Source organism: Barbus barbus (genome assembly GCF_936440315.1).
Source record: "Barbus barbus genome assembly, chromosome: 41".
In the NCBI taxonomy this organism is placed as follows: domain Eukaryota; kingdom Metazoa; phylum Chordata; class Actinopteri; order Cypriniformes; family Cyprinidae; genus Barbus; species Barbus barbus.
Genome location: NC_136719.1, coordinates 12,067,478 through 12,081,140, shown reverse-complemented (window position 1 = coordinate 12,081,140; position 13,663 = coordinate 12,067,478). Strand labels below are relative to the sequence as shown.

The 13,663-nt window shown below is 35.2% G+C and overlaps 2 protein-coding genes across 2 annotated transcripts in view; both read left to right on the top strand.

Moving 5' to 3' along the window:
- LOC306860585 (laminin subunit beta-2-like) overlaps positions 1-13,408 on the top strand; it is a 42,996-nt gene extending 29,588 nt beyond the window's left edge. The window contains exons 22-34 of the mRNA XM_079402350.1: positions 462-686; positions 773-990; positions 2,022-2,118; positions 2,268-2,640; positions 7,818-8,002; positions 8,178-8,419; positions 8,649-8,852; positions 9,010-9,154; positions 10,174-10,381; positions 10,466-10,607; positions 10,687-10,863; positions 10,937-11,096; positions 12,605-13,408. Coding sequence (XP_079258476.1) covers positions 462-686; positions 773-990; positions 2,022-2,118; positions 2,268-2,640; positions 7,818-8,002; positions 8,178-8,419; positions 8,649-8,852; positions 9,010-9,154; positions 10,174-10,381; positions 10,466-10,607; positions 10,687-10,863; positions 10,937-11,096; positions 12,605-12,741 — 2,513 coding nt within the window. The 3' untranslated portion in view covers positions 12,742-13,408. The remainder of the gene's footprint in view (positions 1-461; positions 687-772; positions 991-2,021; positions 2,119-2,267; positions 2,641-7,817; positions 8,003-8,177; positions 8,420-8,648; positions 8,853-9,009; positions 9,155-10,173; positions 10,382-10,465; positions 10,608-10,686; positions 10,864-10,936; positions 11,097-12,604) is intronic.
- LOC306861073 (ninjurin-1-like) overlaps positions 1-13,663 on the top strand; it is a gene marked incomplete at both ends in the record, with an annotated part of 649,099 nt that overhangs the window by 439,109 nt on the left and 196,327 nt on the right. The window lies entirely within an intron of this gene.

Here is a 13,663-nt window from a genome sequence, read left to right as displayed (position 1 = left end):
CATAACTGAATATTTAAAAACGCCCCATATTGCTGTTATTTTAATATTAAGCCACCAATAATGATTTTGTTCTAATTCTATTAGATATGTGAACCTAATATTGGTTATATTAATTATGTAGTTATAAAGTTTTACTCAGTAACCCAATTAAATAAATTGTGCAGGTTATGAAAAAAATAATCATGAAACTGGAAGTGCTTTATTTGAAGAAGACTGTGGATTTTCCAGCTGTGGCAGTTTTAATGCTATTCTCTTGAAGAAAATATTATTAAATGCAGTTCAGTATTAAAAATGTCCATCAAATGTATTAAAGCCATTTTTCTTTTACTATGTTTTCACAGATGCTTTATAATGTCATTTGCTCTGTTTAGTTGTGACATGGGAGTAAAACATAATTTTTAATGAAATGTTAGCAAATGCTATCTTTATGTTACTAAACGCCTACTTTCTCCCTCAAACAGGTCCACGATGTGACGAATGTGCTCCGGGTTATTACGGCGACACCTCTAAGCCCGGTGGACGGTGCCAACCTTGTCGTTGCAGTAACAACATCGACCTATCAGATCCTGAGGCATGTGACAAGCGTACTGGCCAGTGTCTCAAGTGCCTGTACAACACTGAAGGACCGGACTGTGGCGTGTGCAGGGGCGGGTACTATGGAGATGCTTCCCGCCGCAACTGCCGGAGTGAGTTTACCTGGGTCTTACATTGCTTTTCTACATTATAGTGCACTATTAATATAAAAAACATATCAACTCTTTCACCTACCCAGAGTGCACTTGCAACTTATTGGGCACGGAGCGCAGTCAGTGTCTGTCTCGAGATGACTGCGTGTGCCAGCGTGCCACAGGACAGTGTCAGTGTCTGCCTCACGTTATCGGACAAACCTGTGATCACTGTGCTCCCAATTACTGGAACCTGGCGAGTGGTCGAGGCTGTGAGCCCTGTGGCTGTGACCCCAACAATGCCTACACATCTGCCTGTAACGAGGTACTGTTGGCTTACAAATACAGCTCACATTCAATATATACATATAAACTACCATTCAAAATGTTGAGGTCAATAAGGTCAATAAAATTTTTTTTTAAGAAATTAAAAATTCAGTACGGTTTAAACTGATTAAAAGTGACATTAGTGAAGACATTTATAATGTTATAAAAGGTTTTTATTTTAAATAAATGCTGATCTTTTGAACTTTCTCTTCAACAAAGAAAATGTCATTAAAAAGTCTTCTACAAAAATCTTAAGCAGCACAACTGCTTTTTAACATAGACAATAAGAAATGATTTCTGAAGGATCATGTGACACTGAAGACTGAAGTAATGGTACTGAAAATTCAGCTTTCCCATCACAGAAATAAAGTACATTTGAAAATATATTAAAATAGAAAACAATTATTTTAAATTGGAATAATATTTCACAATGTTACTGTTTTTCCTGTTTTTTTGATTAAATAAATGTATCCTTGATGAGCATAAGAGACGTCTTTCAAAAAAAAAAAAACTTGCAGACTACAAACTTTTGAATGGTAGTGTTTATTTATTTATTTATAATACAGTATTTTAGATTTTACACAAAGACAGATTGTTGATACAGTAAGTAGACTTAGGAACTGAAAATCTTAAAAAAGCTTGGCTTATCTAATATTAAAATTCTGGACAATATAGAGCAATTATCATTTTTATGTTATGGCTGATAAATGGATGATTTAAAAATGCTATGCTGTTTTGTTTAAATAAATGAAATGCTACAAGTGAATTATAATTCATTTTGAAATTCACTAAAGATTACATTTAACAGTGTTATTAAATTTTATGAGGAAAATATGATGGAAAAAATTACCTAAATGTAAAAATAGAAGAGTATGAACAATTAAATATCCATTATTGACCGATATCAAAAAATAAAATAAAAATCTCTGATAACCAATATGGTATTCATATATCTTTCCTCCCTAGTTTCAAAATCTCATCAGTAGTCTTAAATATTGCTTTCCTCTTTTTAAACCCAAATTCATATAGTTCACAGGTCAGTGCCAGTGCCGTGTTGGGTTTGGAGGGAAGACCTGTAAAGACTGCCAGGAGAACCACTGGGGTGACCCAAGATTACTGTGCCGAGGTACCATGATACTTTCAGAGCAGTCCATATCATCTGTAATGCTAATGTAACACTGTTCATCATCGCCTCCAATGCTGATGCACTTTTTTGATTCGCAATTAATCATAATTCCCAAAATCCAATTGATTTGGTAACTTCTCTCCCCACAGCATGTGACTGCGACCCCCGGGGCATCGAGTCATCTCAGTGCAACCGTGTGACTGGTCACTGTGTGTGCCAGCAGGGTGTTTCTGGCGTCCGCTGTGATCAATGTGCCCGTGGTTTCTCTGGCACCTTCCCTGATTGCAAACCTTGCCACCAGTGCTTCGGGGACTGGGACCGCATTGTTCAGGATCTCGCGACCAGAACCAAAGTGCTCACAGATCGAGCAAAGGAGCTTCAGACCACTGGCTTGACTCGAGCCTTTGAGAGAAGATTTAAGGAGTTGGAGGACATGCTGGCACAGGCGCGGGACATTGTTAATGCCCGCAATGCCACTGCTGAGGCTGTGACCACTCTGATGGGCATGATCGAGGATCTCAGGTACACTTGACCCTACATTTTTGTATATTGCTTGAAAGACTAGTTGGGAGTGTTAGAGGTTAGGGAAAAAATTACTTGAGTAATTTTACTTAATTACCATACTCAATTATTATTATTGGGAATTTATGTTGAGAATTGATCATTTATATTTAGAATTATACAGGTACATCTCAAAATTAGAATATCGTGAAAAACTGCATTTTTTTTTTATTTATTTAAAAAAGTGAAACTTTCATATATTTTCTAGATTCATTACATGTAAAGTAAAACATTTAAAAAGTTTTTGATTTTATGATTTTTTATTTTTATTTTGATGATTAGAGCTTACAGCTCATGAAAGTCAAAATCCAGTAACTCAAAATATTAGAATATCTCCTAAGATCAATCAAAAAAAGGATTTGCAAAGCAGAAAAGTTCAAGTTCTTTAAAGTATGTTCATTTATGCACTCAATACTTTGTCAGGGCTCCTTTAGCACAAACTCCAGCATCAGTAGAATTTTTTCTACCTCATATTGCTGCTATTTACATACCCTGTACAACTTTTTGCACATTCCTCTTATTATTATCTAAGTCAACAACATACTGACCTGCACATTTATATTTATATCTTTTATTTTTATTTTATTTTATCTTTTTCTACTTTTCTTTTTCTTAATATTTGTATACTTTATAATTGCACTGTCCTTGGAGCGGACCTGACCTACATTTCACTGCTGGTTATACTCTGTATAATTGTGTATGTGACAAATAAAAATCTTAAATCTTGAATCAGTGAGGAATGGCATTGAAGCGATCAGCCTGTGGCTCTGCTGAGGCACTATTGAGCCTTCAACTCGTCTGGATTGTTTGATCGACTGTTTCTCATCTTTCTCTTGAAAATATCCCATAGATTCCATATGGGGTTCAGGTCAGGCATGTTGGCTGGCCAATGAAGCACCGTAATATCATGGTCAGCAAACCACTTGGAAGTGGTTTTGGCACTGTAGGCAGGTGCTAAAATCCTGCTGGAAAAGGAAATCAGCATCTCCATAAAGCTTGTCAGCAGATGGAAGCATAAAGTGCTCTAAAATCTCCTGGTAGACGGCTGCATTTACTCTGGACTTGATAAAACACAATGGACCAACACCAGCAGACGTCACGGCACCCCAAATCATCCCTGACTGTGGAAACTTCAAACTGGACCTTGAGCAGCTTGGATTCTGTGCCTGTCCAGTGTTCCTCCAGACTCCAGACATTGATTTCCAAATGAAACGCAAAATTTACATTTATCTGAAAAGAGGACTTTGGACAACTGAGCAACAGTCCAGTTCTTTTTCTCCTTAGACCAGGTAAGATACTTCAGACGTTGTTTCTGATTCAGAAGTGATATGAAGACTGAAGATGTCTGAGCTGGTGACTCTTGATGCACTGACTCCAGCTTCAATCCACTCCTTGTGAAACTCTCCCAAGTGTTTGAATCAGCTTTGCTTGACAGTATTCTCAAGCTTGCGGTCATCCCTGTTGCTTGTGTACCTTTTCCTACCCAATTTCTTCCTTCCAGTCAACTTTGAATTTAATATGCTTTGATAAAGCACTCTGTGAACAGCCACACCTTTCAGTAATGACCCTCTGTGACTTACCCTCTTTGTGGAGGGTGCCAATGATTGTCTTCTGGACCATTGCCAAGTCAGCAGTCTTCCCCATTATTATGGTTTCAAAGAACAAGAGATACCCTGAATTTATACTGTAGAGATGGTCGTTTAATGAAACTCAGATATAAATATTCTAATATATTGACATACTGGATTTTGACTTTCATGAGCTGTAATAAGTTACAAAAAATGTTTTTCACGATATTCTAATTTTTTTTTAGATGTACCTGTATATGGGTACTATTGAAATACATTGAAAATTTGCAAAAAAAAATGCTTTTCATACTTTTATTACTAAGATTAAGTAAATTTTACTCGAACCTTTAATACAGTTTTTGCAACAAAATTACAGTAATTTCTATAATTAGATTGCATTGATACAATTTAACAAATTTGATTAATTAGAAAATTTAATTTTTAATAGCTAAGAATTTTTTTTATTTTAAACATTAAGTAATTAATTTGTTAAATACTTGTAAATGAGAACAAATTTACCTATTGGACACAATTACTGGTACCTCTAGAAATTCTTATGAGGAAAATATATCTGAAATATATTCCCATTCATATTCACAATTTTGAGCACTCCAGCGTGATTATGAACATGAAATTATCCAGCCATGGCTTCCTGTTTCACAGAAATATAAATGCAAATGCAAAGGGAAAACAAATGCCAAATTCCAAATTAATCACCCATCACAATGAGAAAAACCAAAGAATATATTTCTGATGTGTAGCAAAAGATAACTGAGCTTCACAAATTAGAAAGTGGCTTTAAGAAAAGAGCTAGAGCAGTGAAAATTCTCAATCAGGGCAATAAGAATTTCCAATCAACAGAAAATGTTATGAATCTGCCTGGAAGAGGACGTGTGTCTACAGTGCCTTGGGAATGTATTCATACCCCTTCATTTTTTTCACATTTTGTTATGTTGTTGCCTTATGTTAAACTGCTTTAAATTACTTTTTCCCCCCACATCAATCTACACTCCATACACCATATTGACAAAGCAAAAACAGAATTGTCACAACTTGTCACAGAATTGAATCACAGAATTGAATCACAATTCATACCCTTAACTCTTAACTCTTAACTTAAGTCTTTTTTGTTTGATGCGACAAGCTTTGCTCATCAACATTTGGCAATTATCTGCCATTTGTCTCCTTACCTCTTCACCTCTCAAGCTCTTTCAGGTTGGATGGGGGCTGACGCACATTTTCAGGTTTCTCCAGAAATGTTTGCTTGGGTTCAAGTCCAGGCTGTGGCTGGGCCACTCAGAGACATTCACAGAGTTGTGTATAAGCCACTCTTGCTGTGTGCTTAGGAAGGTAAACCTTCTGCCCGGCTGAGGTTCTGAATGCTCTGGACTGGGTTTTCATTAAGGCTGTCTCATCTCAATATTTTGATACATTGAGCTTTTCTTCTATTCTGATGAGTCCCTCAGTCCCTGCCGCTGAAAAACAGCCCCACAGCATGAGGCTGCTACCAGCACACTTTACTTTTGGGATGGTATTCTGCAGGTGATGAGCAGAGCTGGCTCCCTTCAAACATGATGCTTAGAATTGAGGTTCATCAGACCAGAGAATCTTGTTTCTCACAGTGTGAGGGTCCTTTAGGTGCTTTTTTGTAAATTCCAAGTGTGTTTTCTTTTGTCTTCACTGAGGAGAGGATTGAGTTTGGCCACACCGCCATAAAGCCCAGATCGTTGGAGTGTTGCAGTGATGTTTGTCCTTCTGTAGGTTTCTCCTATCTCCACATATGATCATGGAGCTCAACTAGAGTGACCATCAGGTTCTTCGTCACCACTCCAACCAAAGCCCTTCTCCATCAATTGCTCAGTTTGGCCAGGAGGCCAGCTCTAAGAAAAATCCTGGTTGTTTCAAACTTCTTCTATTAAGGGTAACAGAGACTACATGCTTCTGTGACCCTTGAATGAAGCAGGATTTTTTTCTGAACTCTGCCCCAGATGTGTGGCTTGATGCAAACCTGTTTCTGAGCTCTACAGACTGTTATTTTGACCCCAGGGCTTGGTTTTTGCTCTGATATGCATTATCAGCTGTTGGACCTTTTATTAAGACGTGTGTGCCTTTCCAAATCATATCCATTCTATTGAATTTGCCACAGGTTACCTTCACTCAAAGTCTAGTAACACCTACAAGCAATATGAATGATGAGCTAAATTCCAACTGTCCCAGATAAGGGTATGAGTACTTATGCAATGGAATCATTTAAGTTTTTTATTTTTAATAAATTTGCAAAGATTTCCAATTTTTTTTTTTTGCTTTACCATTATAGTGTATGTAGTGTAGATTGATGTGGAAAAAAAGGAATTTAAAGCAGTTTAACATAAGGCAGCAACATAAAACGTGAAAAAAATTAAAGGGTATGAATACTTTCGCAAGGCACTGTATATCGTCCTAATGCACGGTGAGGATGAGAGTTTCAGTGGCCAAAGACTCTTCAAGGATCACAGCTGGAGAACTGCAGAAAATTTTCGGGGTCAGAAAACCTTTTAACAAATTATCAAACAGCACCTACATCACCACATGTTGTTTGGGAAGGCTTCAAGAAAAAAAATCAAGAAAAGAAAATGCTTTCACCAAAAAACAATTTCCATCATATTCAGTTGTCAGACATGACTGGGACTTCAAATGGCACTGGCTTCTATGGTCAGATGAAACTAAAAAATTTGCTTTTTAGAAGCAAACACTCAAGAAGGATTTGGTAAACAGGGATAAAAAGTATAATGTGTACAATGAAATATACTGCTGTATTTTTAATGTTGTGGGCCTAAATTTCTGCGGGAGGCCCTGGACATCTTGTTTAGATACATGGCATCTTTGATTCTATCAAATACCAACAGATAAAAAATCAACAAGGGAGTGACTCTGTTAGAAATCTTATAATGGGCCATGTTTGGATCTTCCAACTGGACAATAATCCAAAAACAAACCTTAAAAACAACACAAAAATGGGTCACTGGGCACAAAACCAAGCTTCTGCTTTGGCCATTCCAGTCCTTTGACCTGAACCCTGTAGAAAATGAGTGGGATGAACTGAAGAGGAGAAGCACCAACATGGAGCTGGGAATCTGAAGGATCTGGAGTGATTCTGGATGAAGGAATGGTCTCTGATCTCTTGTCAGGTGTTCTCTAACCTTATCAGGCATTATAGCTGAAAACTCCTATACTATTTTGGCAGATGGAAGTTTCAAAAAGTATTTAATAAAAGGGTACCGTTAATTGTGTCCAATGTCTATTAGAGAAAAACTTTTATTTCATAATGATATTTCCCCCCATTTCAAATTGTTACTCTCCAATGAAAGGTTAGATTTTTGTGATTTTTAAAAAATAATAGATCAAAAGGATTAAAAATGCAGATTTATTTTCAAAGCCTTATTTGATCATATTTACCAAGGGTATCAACAATTCTGACCACGTGTGTATAATTACAGATTTTACCATTTTTCTCACATTTTTGTTCTCACTTTTTACACCCTTGTTGGAGATGAGTTTGGTCAGTTCGTCAGCAGTCTTTCTGTCTGTCAGAGCTCAGATTGGTGAGACCACAGACACACTGAACCAGCTGGAGGGAGACCTGACCGCTGTGCAGGACAGCAACTATGAAGCCAGTAATGCATTAAGTACCCTGGAGAGAAAAGCAAAAGAACTCAACCTGAACTCAGATCAGCTTAACCGTCAGCTTGACATCCTCAAGAACTCCAACTTCTTGGGTTAGTCACTGATTCTGTATTACTATAGCTAAAATGCACTTGCACCTCCCCCATTATATGCAAAATCTCGAAACAAGTGGCATTTATTTATTATTAACTCCCAGAGAATAATCCTAATCTAATTTGATTGATCAAACTAGGAAAACATGCTATTTAACGTGCTATTTTTCCTCAGGTGCATATGACAGCATCCGGGCCTCGTACAACAAGTCACGTGATGCAGAGCACCGCGCCAACAGATCTACCACTGACATTCCCAGCACAGTGAGCCAATCGGCAGACACCCGCAAGAAAACAGAGCGACTGATTGGCCAAAAGAGAGATGATTTTAACCGCAAAAATGCTGCCAACAAACGTACGCTCACAGATTTAAATGCTAAAGCTCAGAATTTGGACATAAAGAAACTCAATGAAAAGGTAAGCTGGATAAAACACAAATAACAACAAATGTCTCAAAAAATATAAAAATATAACAGTTACAAGAATTTGTAACCAATTTAAAAGTATTATTTAAGGGAATGTATTTAAAATAGAAAATCATTGTTTTTTATAATATAAAAAATATTATAAATTGTTTAATATATATTATTTGAAATAATATTTTATTTAATTTTACTTTAAAGCTGTTGTTTTATTCTTTTTGTAGGTATGTGGAGCACCGGGTGACGCTCCATGTGTGGACAGTCCTTGTGGCGGTGCTGGATGTCGTGATGATGAAGGCAAACGCCACTGTGGTGGTCTGAATTGCAATGGAGCCGTTGCAGTGGCCAACAATGCCCTGAGTAGATCCAAGCATGCAGAAAAAGAGTTGGATAAAGCTATGGGAGTAGTGGAGGAGCTTTTTAAGCAGGTAGAGACACACTTTAATTATTGTGACCAATGACTTGCATGATCAGAGCATTTTCAGAGCCTGATCAGAGCTGTCAATTCCTTTAATTACTTCACATTCTCCAGAAAGTGTTCAGTCTTTTCTCCAAATCTTATATTGTCTTGACGGTCTTATTAAGGTGGCAGATGCTAAGACCAAGGCTCAGGAAGCTAAGGATAAAGCCCAGGCAGCTTTGGAAAAAGCTAGTGATACCAAAAATAAGGTGGATCATTCTAACAACGACCTGAGGGACCTCATCAAACAAATTCGTGAATTCCTCATGCGTGAGTTTTAATTATATTATACAATTCAAAATTTTGTAAACATTTTTATTTTCATTTTTTTCTGCAAACCATTGTTGCATTATATTATATTATATTATATATTTTATTAAGAGAATAAAAATGAAATACAGGAATAAGAAAATAAAATACATAAACCTGACATTATTCTCTGCATCTTATACCTAGTTTACACTTTATAGTATACCTTTAAAATTTATTTAAAAAAAATCATATATGTGACCCTGGACCACAAAACCAGTCATAAGGGTAAATTTTTCAAAATTGATAGATTTATACATCATCTGAAAGCTGAATAAATAAGCATCCCATTGATTTATGGTTTATTAGGATAGGACAATGTTTGGCCGATATACAACTATTTGAAAATCTGGAATCTGAGGGTGCAAAAATATCAAAATACTGAGAAAATAGCCTTTAAAGTTGTCCAAATGAAGTTCTTAGCAATGCATATTACCAATCAAAAATTAAGTTTTAATATATTTATGGTAGGAAATTTACTAAATCTCTTCATGGAACATGATCTTTACTTAATATCCTAATGATTTTTGGCATAAAAGAAAAATTGATAATTTCAATGTATTTTTGGCTATTGCTACAAATATACCCCAGCGACTTAAGACTGGTTTTGTGCTCCATGGTCACATATTCGCTCTAATTTTTTTTCCATTTCTGATTTCACCACTGTTTACAAATTATCCTAAAGGACTGCTGAATTTTACATACTAATTAAAAAATTTAAGAAATATTATTATATTATATTACATTTATATTAAAAGAATTAAATTGAGCTAAAGAATTAAGAAAATAAAATATATAAAACACTACTCTTGTACTAAATTACCAAATTTTCAAAACATACATCAATAATCTGATTTTCAAACATTTCAGTAACATTTCATATATTATATTCCCTCTCTCATTTGTTTATTTTTTCATTTTAATTTACGATACTTTGAATTCTTTTGAGCTCATTTACATGTCATGTTGTATATTTGCAGAGGAGGGGGCAGATCCTGACAGCATTGAGACGGTGGCCAATCGGGTGCTGGAGCTGTCAATCCCAGCTTCTCCCAGGCAGATTCGACACCTCGCAGATGAGATTAAAGACCGTGTCAAAAGCCTGTCCAATGTGGACGCCATTTTGGAACAGACCCAGAATGACGTCCGCAAAGCAGAACAGCTGCTGCTGGATGCCAAGAAAGCCAGGTGACTATCTGCACATCTGGTATTTTGCACTGTTTTTGTACATCACTTTTTAAATGTAAATGCAAATCTGTTCTTTCACTCTAGGAATAAGGCAGAGGGAGTGAAGAGCACAGCTGAGAGTGTGAAAAAGGCCCTGAACGATGCCGGCAGGGCTCAGGCAGCTGCAGAAAACGTCATTCAGAAAGCTAGAAATGACATCGGCTTGACTCAGAACCGACTAGCACAGGTAAAACTAATGTAATTAGGAATAACTTGGAATTTTGTATGCTCCTAAATTGATTGGTTTTCTTACAATCCTTCTAAAGATCCAGTCAGAGACCACAGCGCGTGAGAGAGATCTTAATGATGCTATGGACAGACTGGGAGATCTGGGACGCCAAATAGAGGCTTTAAAAACCAAACGTGCCAACAACAGCCTGGGTGCAGCCCGGGCAGAGGAGACAGCCACTATGGCCCGGGACAAGGCCAATGAAGCTAAAGAGGTGTGTGGCAGTCATTTGCGTGTCACTGAGTGTTGTGTTGACCAGAATTTAGTGACTTTATTGTCTGTTTTAGATCCTGGACGGCGAGCTGTCTGATAAGTACCGTACTGTTCAGGGTCTGATGGACAACAAGGCGAAAATAATGCAGGAGGCCAAGCAGAAAGCAGAGCACCTGAGAGAAGAAGCCAAGGAGCTGCTAAAGGATGCCCAGGATAAACTGCAGAGGCTGGCGGGTAAGTGTGTGAGAGACACGCAGAGAGCTGGAGGAAGTTCTTACAATTCAGTTTTATGTTTTAAAATGTTTTATGAATTTGGAAGAACCTGTACAGTTTGGTCAGAAACGTTTATTACAAGTATTAGTTACATTATTTATTACACAAAAGTATTACATTTTATATTATCAGCGTTGAATTGAAAGATTAACATGAATATCATTATATCTTAGTATTTGGTTTGTCCCTTTTTTAGCTGTAATGACATCTAATTATATACATAAAGCGGTATGGGGATGTACAGCACTGAGCTGGCCTAATATAACAAAGTGAATAAATATTATTTTGTAAATAAATATTAAAAATAACTATTATTTTATTATTTATATTATCATTTGAATTTATTATAAAAAAGCATAAAAAACTATTTGTGTAATAATTAAATAATATTATAATGATATATATATATATATACTGTATTTTGAATGTAGAAACATCACAGAGATGTAAAGTACAGAGCTGGCATAATATAACAATAAATTAACAAATAAATATTAACAATAAGTGTTATTTTATTATTCTATTATAATTTATACATACACACACACACACACACACACATATATAGATAGATAGATAGATAGATAGATAGATAGATAGATAGATAGATAGATAGATAGATAGATAGATAGATAGATAGATAGATAGATAGATAGATAGATAGAGAAAAAATATATTTATTTTCTTAAATATATAGTTTTTTTAGTTTTTTTAATTTAAATATAAATCATTTTATGTTGTAAAAGAAATTGCGTGTAATTATATTATATATATATATATATATATATATATATATATATATATATATATATATATATATATAGTTATGTGTGTGTGTGTGTGTGTGTGTGTGTGTGTGTGTGTTTAAATATATATATAATATAATTTTAAATAATATTATATTATAATATTAATATTATAATATATATGAAGAATATGTTTTTTTGTTGTTGTTTTTTATCATGTTTTTATTATGTTATCATGTTTTTGGGGTTTTATTGTGTTAGTTAGCTGTATTTTTTGTTATTTTTTAACCTAATCAAAATAAGCCAACTGCAGTTTGATTGAATTTAATTGGAATGCACAATGAAAAAAACATGATATTTGAAAATTGTTAAACACGGATTTATCTCTTTTTGCAAATGAACTCTTTATATATATATATATATATATATATATATATATATATATATATATATATATATTTAGAATTTAGGTAGATTTACGACACAGAGCTGGTCTAATATAACAATAAATAAATAAATATAACTATAAATATAAATTATAACTATATTATAAATATTATAATTTTATATTATAAAGAACTCAGTAGTTAAGAGTACCGGTCAAGTAACTGAAAAACCTAAACTGCCCTCTTGTGGAGATAAGTAGTACTGATCTTGGAAGGCATTCATTGTTTTATTTCCTTGTAATTCTGACCTGGTTTTGTTGTTGTTTTGCATACACAGAGCTTGAAAAGGACTATGAGGAAAACCAGAGGGTATTGGAAGGAAAGGCCAGGCAGCTGGATGGCCTGGAAGATAAAATGAAGGCAATCCTGAATGCAATCAATAAGCAGATTCAGATCTACAACACCTGTCAATAATCGGTCACAGGAAGGAAAGCCCAACAGCTGGATGTTGCTGTCTCTGAAAGTTCACTACTGTCTGAAAGGATCTGTCATTTGATTCTTTTCCCAGGCTGCTACAGTTTTTGCCAACAAACCTACAAGACAATGCCAAACTGCCACCAGACGCGATGTCTGGAGCAAATATTGTTTTAATGAAGGGCGACTGTTATAACAAAACTACATGAACCTGTTTTCATTCTGGAACTGAATGCAATGCAGATGTTCACATGTGTCTTTTAAGGCAGAGCAGTATTCTACTTTCTTGGTATTAGAAATGTGCTTGTGAAATACTGAATACAATATAATGAAGATACTGAGTTTGCTTGAATGTAAGAGACACTGAATCATGGCACAGAAGTTTTATTGTATAGATTTTCTGCTTGCCCTTTTTCTTTTAAAACTGGTGTAGCTTGGTTCTTTATTAACACTCGTTGTCTAATGAGAAATATACATTTGTTGTCTTTAGTTTCTATAATAGGCTGAACATCTGTCTGAGAAATTACAGTAAAAGACATTGTTAAATGAAGTAAAATGAGTTGACCATTTAGAGTCATTGGTTGTGTATCATGTACATTGATGATACACCGTGTTTCTTCTCACGATAAATAATACAAATAAAAGAAAATCCCTGTGTGATTTCTGTACATTGTCTGTGTGATAGTTAGCCTGTTACATTTAACCCTAATATGATAATATATGAGGAACAAACAATTAAAAAGTTAAAAACATAAAGGTTGAATGAAGATCCATTAAGTATTCACTTATGTTGAGTGGGATCTGCATCTTCCATTTTCTCACAAATTGCGAGAAAGTGTCTTCCTTCCAGATCATGTGTGAACACCATCAGATACAAAAATAATGTCAAATATTTGACTGCAGGGTGGTTTTGAATAGATTT